Raw genomic sequence first — 15,124 nt, 5'->3', positions numbered from 1 at the left:
CATTGAAAAAAAGCTTTTTAAAATGGAATAGGGCTAGGCCAGCGCCGCGGCTCAATAGGCTAATCCTCCACCTGTGGCGCCGGCACACCGGGTTCTAGTCTCGGTCGGGACACTGGATTCTGTCCCGGTTGCCCCTCTTCCTGTCCAGCTCTCTGCTGTGGCCCGGGAGTGCAGTGGAGGATGGCCCAAGTCCTTGGGCCCTGCACCCACATGGGAGACCAGGAAGAAGCACCTGGCTCCTGGCTTCAGATCAGCGCGGTGCGCTGGCCGCAGTGGCCATTGGAGGGTGAACCAATGGCAAAAGGAAGACCTTTCTCTCTGTCTCTCTCTCTCACTGTCCACTCTGCCTGTCAAAAAAAAAAAAAAAAAAATGGAATAGGGCTGGCACTGTGGTGTAGCGGGTAAAGCCGCCGCTTGCAATGCCAGCATCCCACATGGGTGCCAGTTTGAGTTCCGGCTGCTCCACTTCCGATCCAGCTCTCTGCTATGGCCTGGGAAAGCAGTGGAAGATGGTCCAAGTCCTTGGGCCGCTGCACCCAAATGGGAGATCTAGAGGAGGCTTCTGGCTCCTGGCTTCAGATTGTCACAGCTCCGGCCGTTGGGGCCAATTGGGGAGTGAACCAGCAGATGGAAGACCTCTCTCTCTCTCTGCTTCTTCTCTCTGTGTGTAATTCCGACTTTCAAATAAGTAAGTGAATCTTTTTTAACGATTTATTTATTTATTTATTTGAAAGTCACAGCGACTGCCCCAATAAATAAATATTTTTTAAAAATGGGATAGGACAGAAAAGAAGTGAAGAGTAGTACTTAGTGGCATTTTTACATATTGTGAGTGTGTGTGTGTTTTTTAAAGAGTTATTTTTAAGGTAAAATGATAGAGAAGGAAAGGGACAGAAAGAGCTCTTCCATCTGCTGGTTCACTCCCTAAATGGCCACAACAGCCAGGGCTGGGTGAGGCTGACGGCAGGAGTCTGGAACTGCATCCAGATCTCCCCTGTGAGTAGCAGGGGCCCAAGCACTTGGGCCCTCTCCCCCTCTTTCTCAGGCCATTGGCAGGGAGCTGGATCAGAAATGGAGCAGTCAGGACTCAAACCAGCGCTCTGATAGAGATGCCAGCATCACTGGCAGTGGCTTAACCCACTGCACCTCAACACTGGTCCCATGTTAGTTTATTATTTAAAATATATTTCTTACTGTGGATCTTTGGCAAAGAAGCTTGAAAGGCACTTCCTAATACAACTACTTTTTTTTTATATATATATAAATGGGTACAAAAGAATGATAAAAATGCCAAGATCACATAGATAGTAGAACTAAGCTAAAAATAACACTTTTTGTGCTATCACATGCTGCTTTTAACTCGTAGGTTTCCTATCAGAGTATATACTCACTGCCTTCATTTTTCACTGTAGTTACATTGTCTTTTTTTTTTTTTAACCTTTTATTACAGAAAATTTCAAACATACACATGAGCAAATGGAGTAGTATAATGAAGTCCCAATTACCCATCATCAGCTTCAACAATTATCAGCTCTAGGGCAGGCATTTAACCTAATGCTTAAGACACCCATATTGCGTACCACCTCACCTAGGTTCAGTTTCTGGCTCCAGTTCCTGATTCCAGCTTCCCACAGCGCAGACCCTAGGAGATAGCAGTTGTGACTCAAGATTTTGGATTCCTGCACCCATCTAGGGACCTGGATTGAGTTCCCAGCTCCTGGTTTCACTGCTAGCTGAGACCACTGTGGGCATTTGGGGAGTAAACTAGTAGATGGGAGCTCCCTACGTCTTTCTTGTCTTTCTGCTTCTCAAATAAATAAATAAAAATATTTTTTAAAAAATTGTCAGCTCTTGGGCCGGTGCTGTGGTGCAGCGGGTTAATGCCCTGGCCTGAAGCGCCGGCATCCCGTATGGGCGCCGGTTCGAGGCCCGGCTGCTCCACTTCCAATCCAGCTCTCTGCTATGGCCTAGGAAAGCAGTGGAAGATGGCCCAAGTCCTTGGGCCCCTGCACCCACATGGAAGACCCTGAAGAAGCTCCTGGCTCCTGGCTTCAGATTGGCACAGCTCTGGCCGTTGCGGCCAACTGGGGAATGAACCATTAGAAGGAAGACCTCTCTCTCTCTCTCTCTCTCTCTGCCCCTCTCCTCTCTGTGTAACTCTGACTTTCAAGTAAAATAAATAAATCTTAAAAAAAAACATATTAGCTCTGCAGCCAGTCTTACATTATCCAAACCTTCATTCATCTCTTCCTCAATTCACGTATCCCTGTATTACTTTTAAATAAATCCCAGATCACATCATTTATTCTATAAATGTTTCAGTTTATGTCTCTAGAAGATAACATAACCACAGCACTATTGTCACACCTGTGAAAAAAAAAACTGCTTCCAGGAGCTGGCATGGCACAGCTGGTTAAGCTGCCTGCTGCAATGCCAGCATTGCATATGAGTACCAGTTCCAGTCCTGGCTACTCCACTTTTTTTTTTTTTTTTAAGGTTTATTTATTTGAAAGGCAGGACTGACATAAAGATGGAGAAACAGAGAGAGAGATTTTCCATCTGCTGGTTCACTTCCCAAATGGCTGCAATGTCTGGAGTTGGGCCAGTCTGAAGCCAGGAGTTTCTTCCGTGTCTCCCATGTGAGTGCAGGGGCCCAAACACTTGGAACATCTTCCGCTGTTCTCCCAAGTGCATTGGAAAGGAGCTGGATTGGAATTGGAGCAACAAGGTCTCAAACTAGATGTCAGCACCACAAGTGGCTGCCCAAAATGCTACACCACAGCATTGGTCCCACTGCTCCTTCTAGTGTGCCTGGGAAAGCAGTGGAAGTATTTGGGACACCGCCACCCACATGGGAGACCCAGATGGAGTTTCAGGCTCCTGGCTTTGACCTAGCCCAGCCCTGGCTGTTGTGGCCATTTGGGGAGTGAATCAGCACTTGTAATATCTGTCTCTGTCTCTCCCTCTCTCTCTCTCTCTTTATTTTTTAATTAAAGAAAATTTATTTTATTTATTTGAGAGGTAGGGTTATAGACAGTGAGAGAGAGACAGAGAAAGGTCTTCCTTCCGTTGGTTCATTCCCCAAGTGGCCGCTACGGCCAGCGCTGTGTCGATCCGAAGCCAGGTGCTTCTTCCTGGTCTCCCATGCAGGTGCAGGGGCCCAAGCACTTGAGCCATCCTCCACTGCCCTCCCGGGCCACAGCAGAGAGCTGGACTGGAATAGGAGCAACCGGGATTAGAATTTGGCGCCCATACGGGATGCCGGTGCTGCAGGCGGAGGATTAACCAAGTGAGCCATGGCACTGGCCCCTCTCCCTCTGTGTAACTCTGCCTTTCAAATAAATACATAATTTTAAAAAAATACTGCTTTTTGGGGCCAGGCTGTGGTGCAGTGGGTTAAAGCCCCAGCCTGCAGTGCCAGCGTCCCATATGGGTGCCCATTTGAGTCCCAGCTGCTCCACTTACCTTCTTGCTCTCTGCTATGGCCTGGGGAAGCAGTAGAAGATGGCCCAGCTCCCTGGGCCCCTGTACCCACGTGAGAGACATGGAGGAAGCTCCTGGGTCCTGGCTTCAGATTAGCTCAGCTCTGGCCTTTGCCATCACTTGTGGAGTGGACCAGAGGATGGAAGACCTCTCTCCCTCTCTCCAGCTCTACCTCTCTCTGTAACTCTATGTTTCAAATAAATAAAATAAATCTTTAAAAAAAAGACTGCTTTCATAGTAACATCAAATATGGTATTGCCATTCAAAATTTCAATTATCTCGTAAATATAGTAAGTAGTAAGAGTGGCTGTTGTATGATGTGTTGCTTGAATCAGGAGCCATATAAGAGCTACGTATTATGATTGAGTATGTCCTGTAAGGTTTTCTTAATCTATAGGTTCCACTTCCACCTCGTCTTCCTTTCAGCTGCCTGGCCAGGCCCCAGCCCTGTCTGTTGTGTAGGCATTTGGGAAGTGAACCAGTGAATAACCTTTCTGCCTCTCACATAAGATTATAGCTAAAAATTTTAAATAAATGTTTGTTATCTTTTCCTGCGTTTTAAGATACAGCCTCAAGCTACCTTTGTGAAACCCTTCCCAAATCCTCCCCTGCCTTTGTTCGTTCCCTTCCTCTGTTGTTATAGCTCTTTCTTTGTACCTTTGCCATGTGTGTGTGTGAATACGTAAATAAAGATGGATAGCAGGCTGAAGTCTAGGGTACAGTTGATCTTTGGCACAAAGGAAGTCATCTATATATATATTAAAGGACAGAAGAAACAAATACTAGTTTTCATTTTTCTAAAGCATCCAAACTGGAGGTAGATAAATGTATGTGTGTCGTGAAGACTTTGTAGCACATTACTCCATTTCTTCCTCTCCATCCTTCCTCAGGTTGTGTGTCATGTTCACAACGGAGGTACTCCCTCCAGCCTGTCCCAGAGAGGAGGATCCCAAACCGGTACTTGGGCCAGCCCAGCCCCTTGACACATCCACACCTTCTCAGACCAGGTAAGGCCTTTTAACTAGCACGTCCGTCTCTCCATTTAGGTGGTGTGTTTATAACAATGCTCATCAATAGGATTTTTTGCAGAAATGGAAATGCTTTAGATCTGTGCTGGTAAGGTAACTATTGTACACTTAATCACGTTGCTGGTGCAACCAATAGAATTCTTAATTAAATAGAATTTTTAATTTAATTAAGCTTAAACTTGGGGTGGGCATTGTGCCACAGTGGATGAAACCACTGCCTAGGATGTCTGCTTCCTGTATCAAAAAGGGCCTGGGATTGAGTCCTGCCTCCACTTGCAATCCAGCTTCCTGCTGATGTGCACCCGGGAAATGACAGGTAATGGCTTAAGTGCTTGGATCTCTACTGTCTACACAGGAGACCCAGATAGAGTTCCTAGCTCCTGGCTTCAGCCTGGCCAGGACCTGGCTGTTGCCGCCATTTGGGGAATGAACCAGTGGATGGAAGATACCTCTCTCTCACTCTGTCACTGTCGCTGTATCTGCCTCTCTCTGTGGCCTTGCTTTTCAAATGAATAAGATAATTATGTTTTAAAGATTTATTTATTGAGGCCGGCACTGTGACGCAGCGGGTTAATGCCCTGGCCTGAAGCGCCAGCATCCCATATGGGCGCCAGTTCGAGGCCCGGCTGCTCCACTTCCAATCCAGCTCTCTGCTTTGGCCTGGGAAGGCAGTGGAGGATGGCCCAAGTTCTTGGACCCCTGCACCCACGTGGGAGACCTGGAAGAAGCTCCCGGCTCCTGGCTTTGGATCGGCTCAGCTCCGACCATTGCAGCCAACTGGGGAGTGAACCAGTGGGTGGAAGACCTCTCTCTCTCTCTCTCTGCCTCTCCTCTCTGTGTAACTCTGACTTGCTGGGAACTGGATTGGAAGTATAGCAGCTGGGTCTTGAACTGGCACCCATATTGGATGTCAACACTGTAGGCAGTTGATTATCCTGCTACATCACAGCAGTGGCTCCAAGATAAATCTTTAATAAAATAAACTTCAGTAGCCACAGGTGGCTACTGGTACTGTATTGACAACTCCAGTCTAGACCAATACAATAAACCTTATAACTTAGAAGAACTGCTGATACTTATAAAGAAAAGTTGTATTGCTTTCTAAGTTTCTTTTTTTGAATTTTTGTTTATTTCATTTTATATGAAAGGAAGAGAGACAGACAGCAATCTTCCATCAGTTCATTTACTCCCCAAACACCTACAACAGCTGGAGCTGGACCAGGCCAAAGTCAGGAGCCAGGAATTCAACCCAGGTGTCCCATGTGGGTGGTCAGGATTCAGGTGCTTGAGCCTTCTTGGCCACTTTCCAGGATGCACATTTATCGGGAGCTGGATCGGAAGCTCAGTAACTGGGACTCGAACCTGTACTCCAGCATGAGATGAGGGCATCCTGAGCAGTGACCCCCGCCCCGCCCCCGCAAGTTGTGGTTTCTAGAACTGTGTTCTAACTCTTGGTTCTGTGTGAGCTACTGCATTAAAAGTACTTTAGGAAATGTGTTTTCTTGAAAATGCAAAATGCTCATTTCAAAATTTTATTTATCAAAAATGTTTCTATGTAGATTAAGCAATATTTCCATATTTGTCACTGTTTTGAGAGGCAGTATCTTGTTTAATAAACATAATGCAGAAAACAGAGAGGTTTATTGTGCTAATTTTTTTCTGCAGTAAGATTTCAGTATTACTGCTATTTAAAGATACATCATCACTCTTACTCGAACTAAGACTTAAGTGTTTTTATTTTTGTTTTTAAAGGCAGTTAAGGAGCAAGCCGTAGTAAATGAATATCATTGCAGAGGGGTGGGGAGGTGGGGTAGAACCGAAGGCTTTGTAGGAAAGCAGTCAGGCTGTCAAGGAATATGGGTTGTTCCTTCTGCATGGGGAGGATTTGCTGTGTATTGACTATGTAAGCATGTATTTTAGTGATGTATGTAAATTGCCCTCTCACTGTCTCCACTCAGTGAATGACACCAGTATGTCTCAGTGAGGGCTTCCTTCTGCTGATTCTTCATCAGAGTGGAATTCCTGCTGGGAAGTCGGCTGAGGCTCAGGAAATGCAGCTCACCACTGAACCACACAAGAAATCAGAGTTTTCAAAGCTGTAAGGTAAGCTTAATAGCAAGCCAGTTAATTTTAAGTATTGCTCTATCCTGTCAACCTAACTGTAGCCTTGATTTAAAACAAAAACAAAACAAAACAAAACTCGAATTGATACTGTTACCAGCTTTGAAAATGATTGATTTCTTGTGGTGAGATAGTTTTCACATGGTGAGCTGCGTTTTTCCAGGCCTTGAACGTAGTAATTGTATTGTTGAGATAATGGCCTTTATACCTGGACTGCTTACTATGTTAACTATGTGCATGTTAACTATATTTTTTAAAATAGATAAATACACAGACATACATGTTCATATATTTATGTATATATCTTCTATGGGGGAGAAGGAATACTCTTCTGAGTTTTACTCTCCTGGATATAGGATAATGGACATTGGACATTGGAGTTAGAAAGGATGGAAGTAATAAAATTTTAAAGCAGAATATCAGAGTTTTAAACTTCATAGGAACCATCAGGCATACTATTAAGTATACAGTTTTACAGGCAAAAACAATTTCCAAAGTATGAATCATTTGTCTTTCTCTATCCAGAGATGCAAAATTTATGCAAGTGTTAAAATTTATGGAAGTAAATTTTTGAGTAAAACTAAAAGAGATATAATACTTTTTTTTTTTTTTGACAGGCAGAGTGGACAGTGAGAGCTAGAGACAGAGAGAAAGGTCTTCCTTTTTCCGTTGGTTCACCCCCCAATGGCTGCTGCGGCCAGCGCACTGTGGCCGGTGCACTTCGCTGATCTGAAGCCAGGAGCCAGGTGCTTCTGGTCTCCCATGGGGTGCAGGGCCCAAGGACTTGAACCATCCTCCACTGCAATCCCGGGCCATAGCAGAGAGCTGGACAGGAAGAGGAGCGACCGGGAGAGAATCCGGTGCCCCGACCAGGACTAGAACCCGGTGTGCCGGTGCCGCAGGTGGAGGATTAGCCTATTGAGCCGTGGCGCCAGCCTAAGATATATAATACTTTTTTAAAAACCTCTTTTGCACATCTAAAGTCAGTTTGCTAAATGGGTTATAAAATTATAACATCTCTTATTATTTGTTTGTTTGCTTTTAAGATATGTTTATTTGAAAGAGGAAGATAGAGAAATCTTCTGTTTGTTAGTTCACTTCCCAAAATGCCCAGAACAGCCAGAACTGGGCCAACCCAAGCCAGGAGCCTCCATCCTGGTCTCCCACAAGGATTTCAGGATTCCAAGCACTTAGACCATCTTTCTTTGTTTTCCCAGGTACATTAGCAGGCAGCTGAATCTAAGAGGAAGAGCTGGTGCTCAGACTCAGGATATGAGATGCCAGCATTGAAAGCTGCAGCTTAACCTGCTGTACCGCAGCACTGTCCCCTGTGTCATCTGGTACTTGTTTGCTCTAAAAGATTTTTTGTTTGATGTGGTTAATTTTCCAATACATGACAGTATTTAAAATTTGTGGGGGCAAGGCTGTGGCTCAGTTAAAGCGCTGGCCTGAAGTGCCAGCATCCCATATGGGCACTGGTTCTTGTCCTGGCTGCTCCTCTTCAGATCCAGCTCTCTGCTATGGCCTGGGAAAGCAATAGAAGATGGCCCAAGTGCTTGGGCCCTGAACCTGCATGGGAGACCCGAAAGAAGCTCCTGGCTCCTGGCTTCCGGATCAGCTCAGCTCCAGCTGTTGTGGCCATTTGGGAAGTGAACCAGCTGATGAAAAGCCTCTGTCTGTGTGCCTACCTCTCTCTGTTACTCTTTCAAATAAATTAAAATAAATCTTTGAAAAGAAAAAACCTTTTGGAGGACTGGGCACTTGTCATAGAAGTTAAAATGCCATGTAGAACACCCACAGTCCATATCAGAGTGCCTAGGTTCAAGTCCCAGCTCTACTGATTCTAGCTTCCTACTTATTTGAACCCTTGGAGATAGTGCGTCTCCACATGGGAAACCCAGATTGAGTTCTGGGCTCGTGGCTTGAACCTGGCCTAGCCGCGGCTCTTGTGGATGTTTGGGGAGTAATTCAGCAGCTGCAAAATCTCTGCCTCCATCTTTCTGTTTCTGCCTTTCAAGTAGAAATGAAGGAACGTTAGGAGCCGGTGCTGTGACATACTGGGTAAAGCTGCCGCCTGCAGTACAGGCATCCCATATGGGCACCAGTTCGAGTCCCAGTGCTCCACTTCTGATTCAGCTCTCTGCTATGGCCTGGGAAAGCAGTGGAAGATGGCCCAAGTGCTTGGGCCCCTGTACTTGCGTGGCAGACCGGGCAGAAACTCCTGGCTCCTGGCTCCTGGCTTCTGGTTTTGGATTGGCTTAGCTTTGGCCATTGGCAGCCAATTGGAGGGTGAACCATCGGATAGAAGATCTCTCTCTCTCTGCCTCTCTCTCTCTGCCTTTCCTTCTCTCTCTGTGTAACTCTGACTTTCAAATAAATAAATCTTTAATAAATAAATAAATGGATGTTTAAGAGTGTCCCTCAAGGGGCCAGCACTAGCATCCCACATGGAAACTAGTTCATGTCCTGGCTGCTCTACTTCTGATCCAGCTCCCTGCTGATGGCCTGGGAAAAGCAGAGGAAGATGACCCAAGTGTTTGGGCCCCTGCCATCCATGTGTGAGACCCGGGTGAAGCTCCTGGCTTCTGGCTTTGGCCTGCCCCAGCCTTGGCCATTGTTGCCATCTGGCGAGTGAACTCGCGATGGGAGATCTGTCTGTCTCTCCCTCTCTCTCTGAAACTGACTTTCAATAAATAAATTTTTTAAAAAGTGTGTCCCTCAAGAAAGAAAAACTTTGGAAAAAAAATCTCACTCCCTTTCCTAATTACTGTATTACAGTTTATATATATTTTAGAAAAGTCAGAGAATGTCGATAGGCATACTTTTTTTTTTGTTTTTGGACAGGCAGAGTTAGACAGTGAGAGAGACAGAGAGAAAGGTCTTCCCTCCGTTGGTTCACCCCCCAAATGGTCACCACAGCTGGTGCGCTGTGCTGATCCAAAGCCTGGAGCCAGGTGCTTCCTCCTGGTCTCCCATGTGGGTGAAGGGCCCAAGCACCTGGACCATCCTCCACTGCCTTCCTGGGCCACAGCAGGAGCTGGACTGGAAGAGGAGCAACCGGGACCAGAACCCTGCACCCATATGGGATGCCAGCGCCACAGGTAGAGGATTAACCAAGTTTTTAAAAAAAAGTTCCCATAATCTGACCACTCAGAGGAAATCACTGAGATTTTGGTGTATGTATCTTTATAGACTTATTTCTTGAATAGAAGTATGTATGTACATATGTGCATATTCTTTGTATATTTTTCAGTTATTTCCTTAATTTCTTAGAAGTAGAATTACTGGCCGGCGCCGCGGCTCAATAGGCTAATCCTCCGCCTTGCGGCGCTGGCACACCGGGTTCTAGTCCCGGTTGGGGCGCCGGATTCTATCCCGGTTGCCCCTCTTCCAGGCCAGCTCTCTGCTGTGGCCAGGGAGTGCAGTGGAGGATGGCCCAAGTGCTTGGGCCCTGCACCCCATGAGAGACCAGGATAAGCACCTGGCTCCTGCCATCGGATCAGCGTGGTGTGCCGGTTGCAGCGCGCCAGCCGCGGCGGCCATTGGAGGGTGAACCAACGGCAAAGGAAGTCCTTTCTCTGTCTGTCTCTCTCACTGTCCACTCTGCCTGTCAAAAAAAAAAAAAAAAAAAAAAGAAGAAGAAGAAGTAGAATTACTGGGTCATCTCCTCTGAACGTTGGGGAGCTATTTCTCCTGGATTTTTCTTTGCCAAACTTAGCTTTCCTGAAGCAACAACAGCTTGGAAAGTACTTGGCAGGATGACACCAGAGATAAAGGAATTCTGTTCTGGCTGAGCTGCTGAGTTTTAGCTAGAGTTAGGCTAACTCTCCTGAATTCTCGCGATTTTCAGAACTTGTCCTGTCCTTTAAGAAATCTGAGCTCTGTGGACCATTTCTGCTCTTTATGGCAGTGTTGTCCCTGGGCTCGGGACTGTGTGGGGACAAAAAACTTCAGTCAGCCTTCTGAATTACTGCTATGCCCCCTACTTGCTACCCAGCCTGAAAATGATTCCATGTAGCAAGGTGATTGACATTCTTAGCTACCTAATAATTATAAATGGTGATTCTACTTTTTATTGTCTTTTAATTTTAAAATTTGTTTTATTTGAAAGATGGGATTGGGCTGGAAGTGGGGGCGGTGGAGAGTAGCTCCCATCTGCTGCTTCACTTTCAAATGCCGCAGTCCAGATCTGTCTCCAGTGTGAGTGGCAGGAATCAGGGTACTGATGCCATTACCACTGCTTCCCAGGGTATGCACATTAGCAGGAAACTGGAATCAGGAGCAGAGCTGAGCATCAAACCCAGACACTCCAATATGGGACAAGGCATCTTAGCCAGTGTCTTAACTGCTGGGTCAGACACCCATCTCCCTGCTTGTTCTAATAGCTGTATAAGAAACAGACACCGGGGCCTGCACTGTGGCACAGTAGGTTAATCCTCTGCCTGCAGCACTGACATCCCATATAGGCAGCCGGTTCCAGTCCCTGCTGTTCCTCTTCTGACCCAGCTCTCTGCTATGGCCTGGGAAAGCAACAGAAGGTGGCCCAAGGGCTTCGGCCCCTACACTCATGTGGGAGACCAGGAAGAAGCTCCTGGTTCCTGGCTTTGGATTGGCCCAGCTCTGGCCATTGAAGCCATTTGGGGAGTGAACCAGCAGATGGAAATCCTTTCTCTCTGTCTCTCCATCTCACGTCTGTAACTCTGCCTTTCAAATAAATAAATAAAATCTTTAAATAAAAAAAAAAGACACTCTATAGTTACGGTGTTGCCATAAGAGTAATGCTGTTATTAGCAAAACAGCAAGGTATTTATTTAGCTCAGAGAAACTCCAAAATTTATCCAAAATGAATGAGAAGAATCAGTGGATGTCTCATGAAGCATTATTTTCAAAAACCTGTATTTTGCACATTTTTACATTCCTAAGCAAAACTAATGTGTATCTAGAGCCACTTCTTGATTTTTTCCTTTTTACTTATTTAATTTTTTACTTCTTTATTATTTTGTTTGTTTGACAGGCAGAGTGACAGGGAAAGACAGAAAAAGAGATCATCTGAATGCTGGTTCACCACAACAGCTGTGGCTGTGCCAGGCCATAGCGAGGAGCCTGGAACCCCATCCTGGTCTCTTTCATGGGTGGCAGGGGCTCAAGTACATGCCTTTGCAGGCACGTTAGCCGGCACCTGGATCAGAAGCTGAGTAGCCAGGACTCAATGCTGGTATTGAATCGGTGGCTTAACCCTCTGCGCTGCAGCATCAGCCCCAGTCGCTACTGAGTGACCAAGTTCATTGGGAAGTGATCAGAATGAGCCGTGTAGACACAATGTAAAAGAATTATTTTACCGTTTACCTTTTTTTCTCTATCATCAAAAAGAAAATATAGTTATTGAAAGGTATAATATTTCAAATGATAGCTTGGTTCTAGAGTGGGTTATGATAATAATTTCCAAATCTTCTTCCCTTTAGTCTCAAGATCAGTTAGATACTCATCTTTCAGTGATATTTAATTGTAGTTCTTCTTCGAACAAGGAATGCATTATTTTTTAAGTTGTTAAACGTGATTGGACTTAATGATATCTAAAAGGCAGAGATACTATTTTAGTGGTAGTGAGATTTTTATACAGTTGAAAAGATTATATGTCTAAGAAATGACAAAGATGGAAAATAATTTGAATTTCCCTAGACTTTTGGATGAGGTTTTTTTTTTTTTTTTTTTTTTTTTTTTTTTTGACAGGCAGAGTGGACAGTGAGAGAGAGAGAGAAAGGTCTTCCTTTTGCCGTTGGTTCACCCTCCAATGGCCGCCGCGGTAGCGCGCTGCGGCCGGCACACCGCGCTGTTCTGATGGCAGGAGCCAGGTGCTTATCCTGGTCTCCCATGGGGTGCAGAGCCCAAGCACTTGGGCCATCCTCCACTGCACTCCCTGGCCACAGCAGAGAGCTGGCCTGGAAGAGGGGCAACCGGGACAGGATCGGTGCCCCGACCGGGACTAGAACCCGGTGTGCCGGCGCCGCAAGGTGGAGGATTAGCCTGTTGAGCCACGGCACCGGCCTGGATGAGGTTTTGCAAAATATACAAAAGAACCTTCAAAAAGTTCATGAAAAAATGCATGTGAAAAAAACTGAATGGATTTCAAATTTTTCAGCACTGAAATAGGCGTCTTTTAATTCTACGTAGATTGTTTTGTATACACTGTCCCTATTTAATACGTAATCATTTGAAAGGAAATTACGGGGGAGGGGGAAGACAGAAATCTTTGATTTGCTGGTTCACTCCCCAAACTGCAGTGACTTCAGGGCTGGTCCAGACTGCAGCCAGGCCTGGAACTCCCTTCTGGGTCTCCCATGTGGGTGGCAGGCCATCTTTTGCTAGTTTCCCAGACACATTAGCAGGGATCTAGAACAGAACTGAAGCAGCCATAGGGGTGCTGGTGTTGTAGGCACCATTTTACCACAGTGGGGCCCTCCACAAACATGCCAGGACCCCACAGATCCGCTGAGTCAGACTCTCATGGCGGAGGGGGTGGGTTAGAACACAGGTTTTGAAGCACTCCCTGTGAGTTCCCATGTACACTGCTGCTCAGATTGCTAGTCCTTTAGCTGGTGCCTAGGAAGCTGCATGGTTTATGAGGACAAGCCAGAGCTGTAGTTTTGGCTGCGTGTGGTAACAGAGAAAGTGCCTTCGCCAGACCTCTCAGATATCATCCCCAGCAAACATTTACTACATAATGACTTTGCATACACTTTAACAGAGTATACTAATCGAGTAGTACACTGAAAGTTTTATATTCTGCAAGTCTTAATTTAAACTCAAGGCCTATTTTTTCCATAAACATTTTACCATAAAATCCACTTATTTTCTTATTTATTTATTTATTTATTTTTTGACAGGCAGAGTTAGAGAGACAGAAAGGTCTTCCTTTCCGTTGGTTCACCCCCCAGATGGCTGCAACGGCCAGCACACTGCGCCGATCTGAAGCCAGAAGCCAGGTGCTTCCTTCTGGCCTCCCATGCGGGTGCAGGGCCCAAGCACTTGGGCCCTCCTCCACTGCCTTCCCAGGCCACAGCAGAGAGCTGGACTGGAAGAGGAACAACCGGGACAGAATCCGGCACCTCAACTGGGACTAGAACCCGGGGTGCTGGCGCTGCAGGTGGAGGATTAGCCTAGTGAGCCGTGGCACCGGCCAACTTATTTTCATAAAGTAACTTTTTTTCCCCTCAACCCTTTTTTCCCCTCTATTCAAATTGATTATGTTTTCCTCTTCAGCTTCTGAATTAAATTTTAGTGCAAAGTAAAGACTGTATTATCTTTATGTATATAATTTGGTAGATGAATAAACCTACTTTTTTTTACCTGTATGTGTGACGCATGTTGACTCTCTGTTTCAATAAACCATTATGGGGTCAGCATTGTGGTGTAATGGGTTAAGTTGCTGCCTGCAATGCCAGAATCTCATGTGGTCACCAGTTCAGGGTTCAACTACTTCACTTCTGATCCAGCACCCTGCTGATGCACCTGGGAAAGTGCCAGAAGATGGCCCAAGTTCTTGGGCTCCTGCATCCGTGTGAGACCTGGAAGAAGCTCTGGGCTCCTGGCTTCAGCCTGTTCCAGGCCTAGCCCAGGCCTGGCTGTTGCAGCCATTTGGGGAGTGAACTAGTGGATGGAATATCTTGCAGTCTCTTTCTCTCCCTGTCCCTCTCCCTCTGTAACTCAGCCTTTCAAATAAATAAAAATAAATCTTAAAAAAAAAAAAGAGGGGCCAGTGCTGTGGCATAAGAAGCTCAACCTCCACCTGTGGTGCTGGCATCCCATGTGAATGCTGGTTTGTGTCTCGTCTGCTCTTCCAATCCAGCTCTCTGCCTGTGGCTTGGGAAAGCAGTGGAAGATGGCCCAAGTGCTTGGGCCCCTGCACCTGCATGGGAGACCTGAAAAAGCTCTTGCTTCCTGGCTTCAGATCAGCCCAGCTCCGGCTGTTATGGCCATTTGGGGAGTAAACCAGTGGATAGAAGACGTTTCTCTCTGCCTTTCCCTCTGTCTATAGCTCTATCTCTCCAAAAAAAAAAAAATCTTAAAAAAAGGAGATACCACTATACTGAAAATTAGTTCATAAAAATTCTATAAACTGTCATCTAGTGCAGAATTGCAGTGGATTTCTCCAGTTTTGTTTTTATTTATTTTTTTTGAAAGTCAAAGTTACAGAGAGAGATCTTTCTTCCAGTGATTCATTCCCCAAGGTGGCCACAACAGCCAGGACTGAGCCAGGCCAAAACCAGGAACCTAGAACTTCTGGGTCTCCCACATGGATGTCAGGGGCCTAAACACTTGTGCCATCTTATGCTGCTTTTCCCAAGCCATTAACAGGGAACTGGACCAGAAGTGGAGCAGCTGAGACAAGAACCAGTGCCCATATAGGATGCTGGCATTGCAGGCAATGGCTTTACCCACTACACCACAATGTCAGCCCCTCTTTTTGAATAATGGAGGAAAATATAAAATCT

At 45.9% G+C, this 15,124-nt stretch overlaps 1 protein-coding gene across 2 annotated transcripts in view; it reads left to right on the top strand.

Moving 5' to 3' along the window:
- Positions 1–15,124, top strand: part of XPNPEP3 (X-prolyl aminopeptidase 3) — an 83,991-nt gene that overhangs the window by 17,240 nt on the left and 51,627 nt on the right. The window contains exon 2 of one of the 2 annotated variants that reach the window (XM_062202793.1): positions 4,374–4,490. In XM_062202793.1, the coding sequence (XP_062058777.1) occupies positions 4,374–4,490 (117 nt within the window). Of the gene's footprint in view, positions 1–4,373; positions 4,491–6,497; positions 6,615–15,124 lie in introns of those variants that run through there. The other variant, XM_062202794.1, reaches the window with a different exon arrangement.

The sequence above is a fragment of the Lepus europaeus genome, chromosome 10 (genome assembly GCF_033115175.1).
Source record: "Lepus europaeus isolate LE1 chromosome 10, mLepTim1.pri, whole genome shotgun sequence".
Classification (NCBI taxonomy): domain Eukaryota; kingdom Metazoa; phylum Chordata; class Mammalia; order Lagomorpha; family Leporidae; genus Lepus; species Lepus europaeus.
This window is presented reverse-complemented; position numbering and strand designations above follow the sequence as displayed.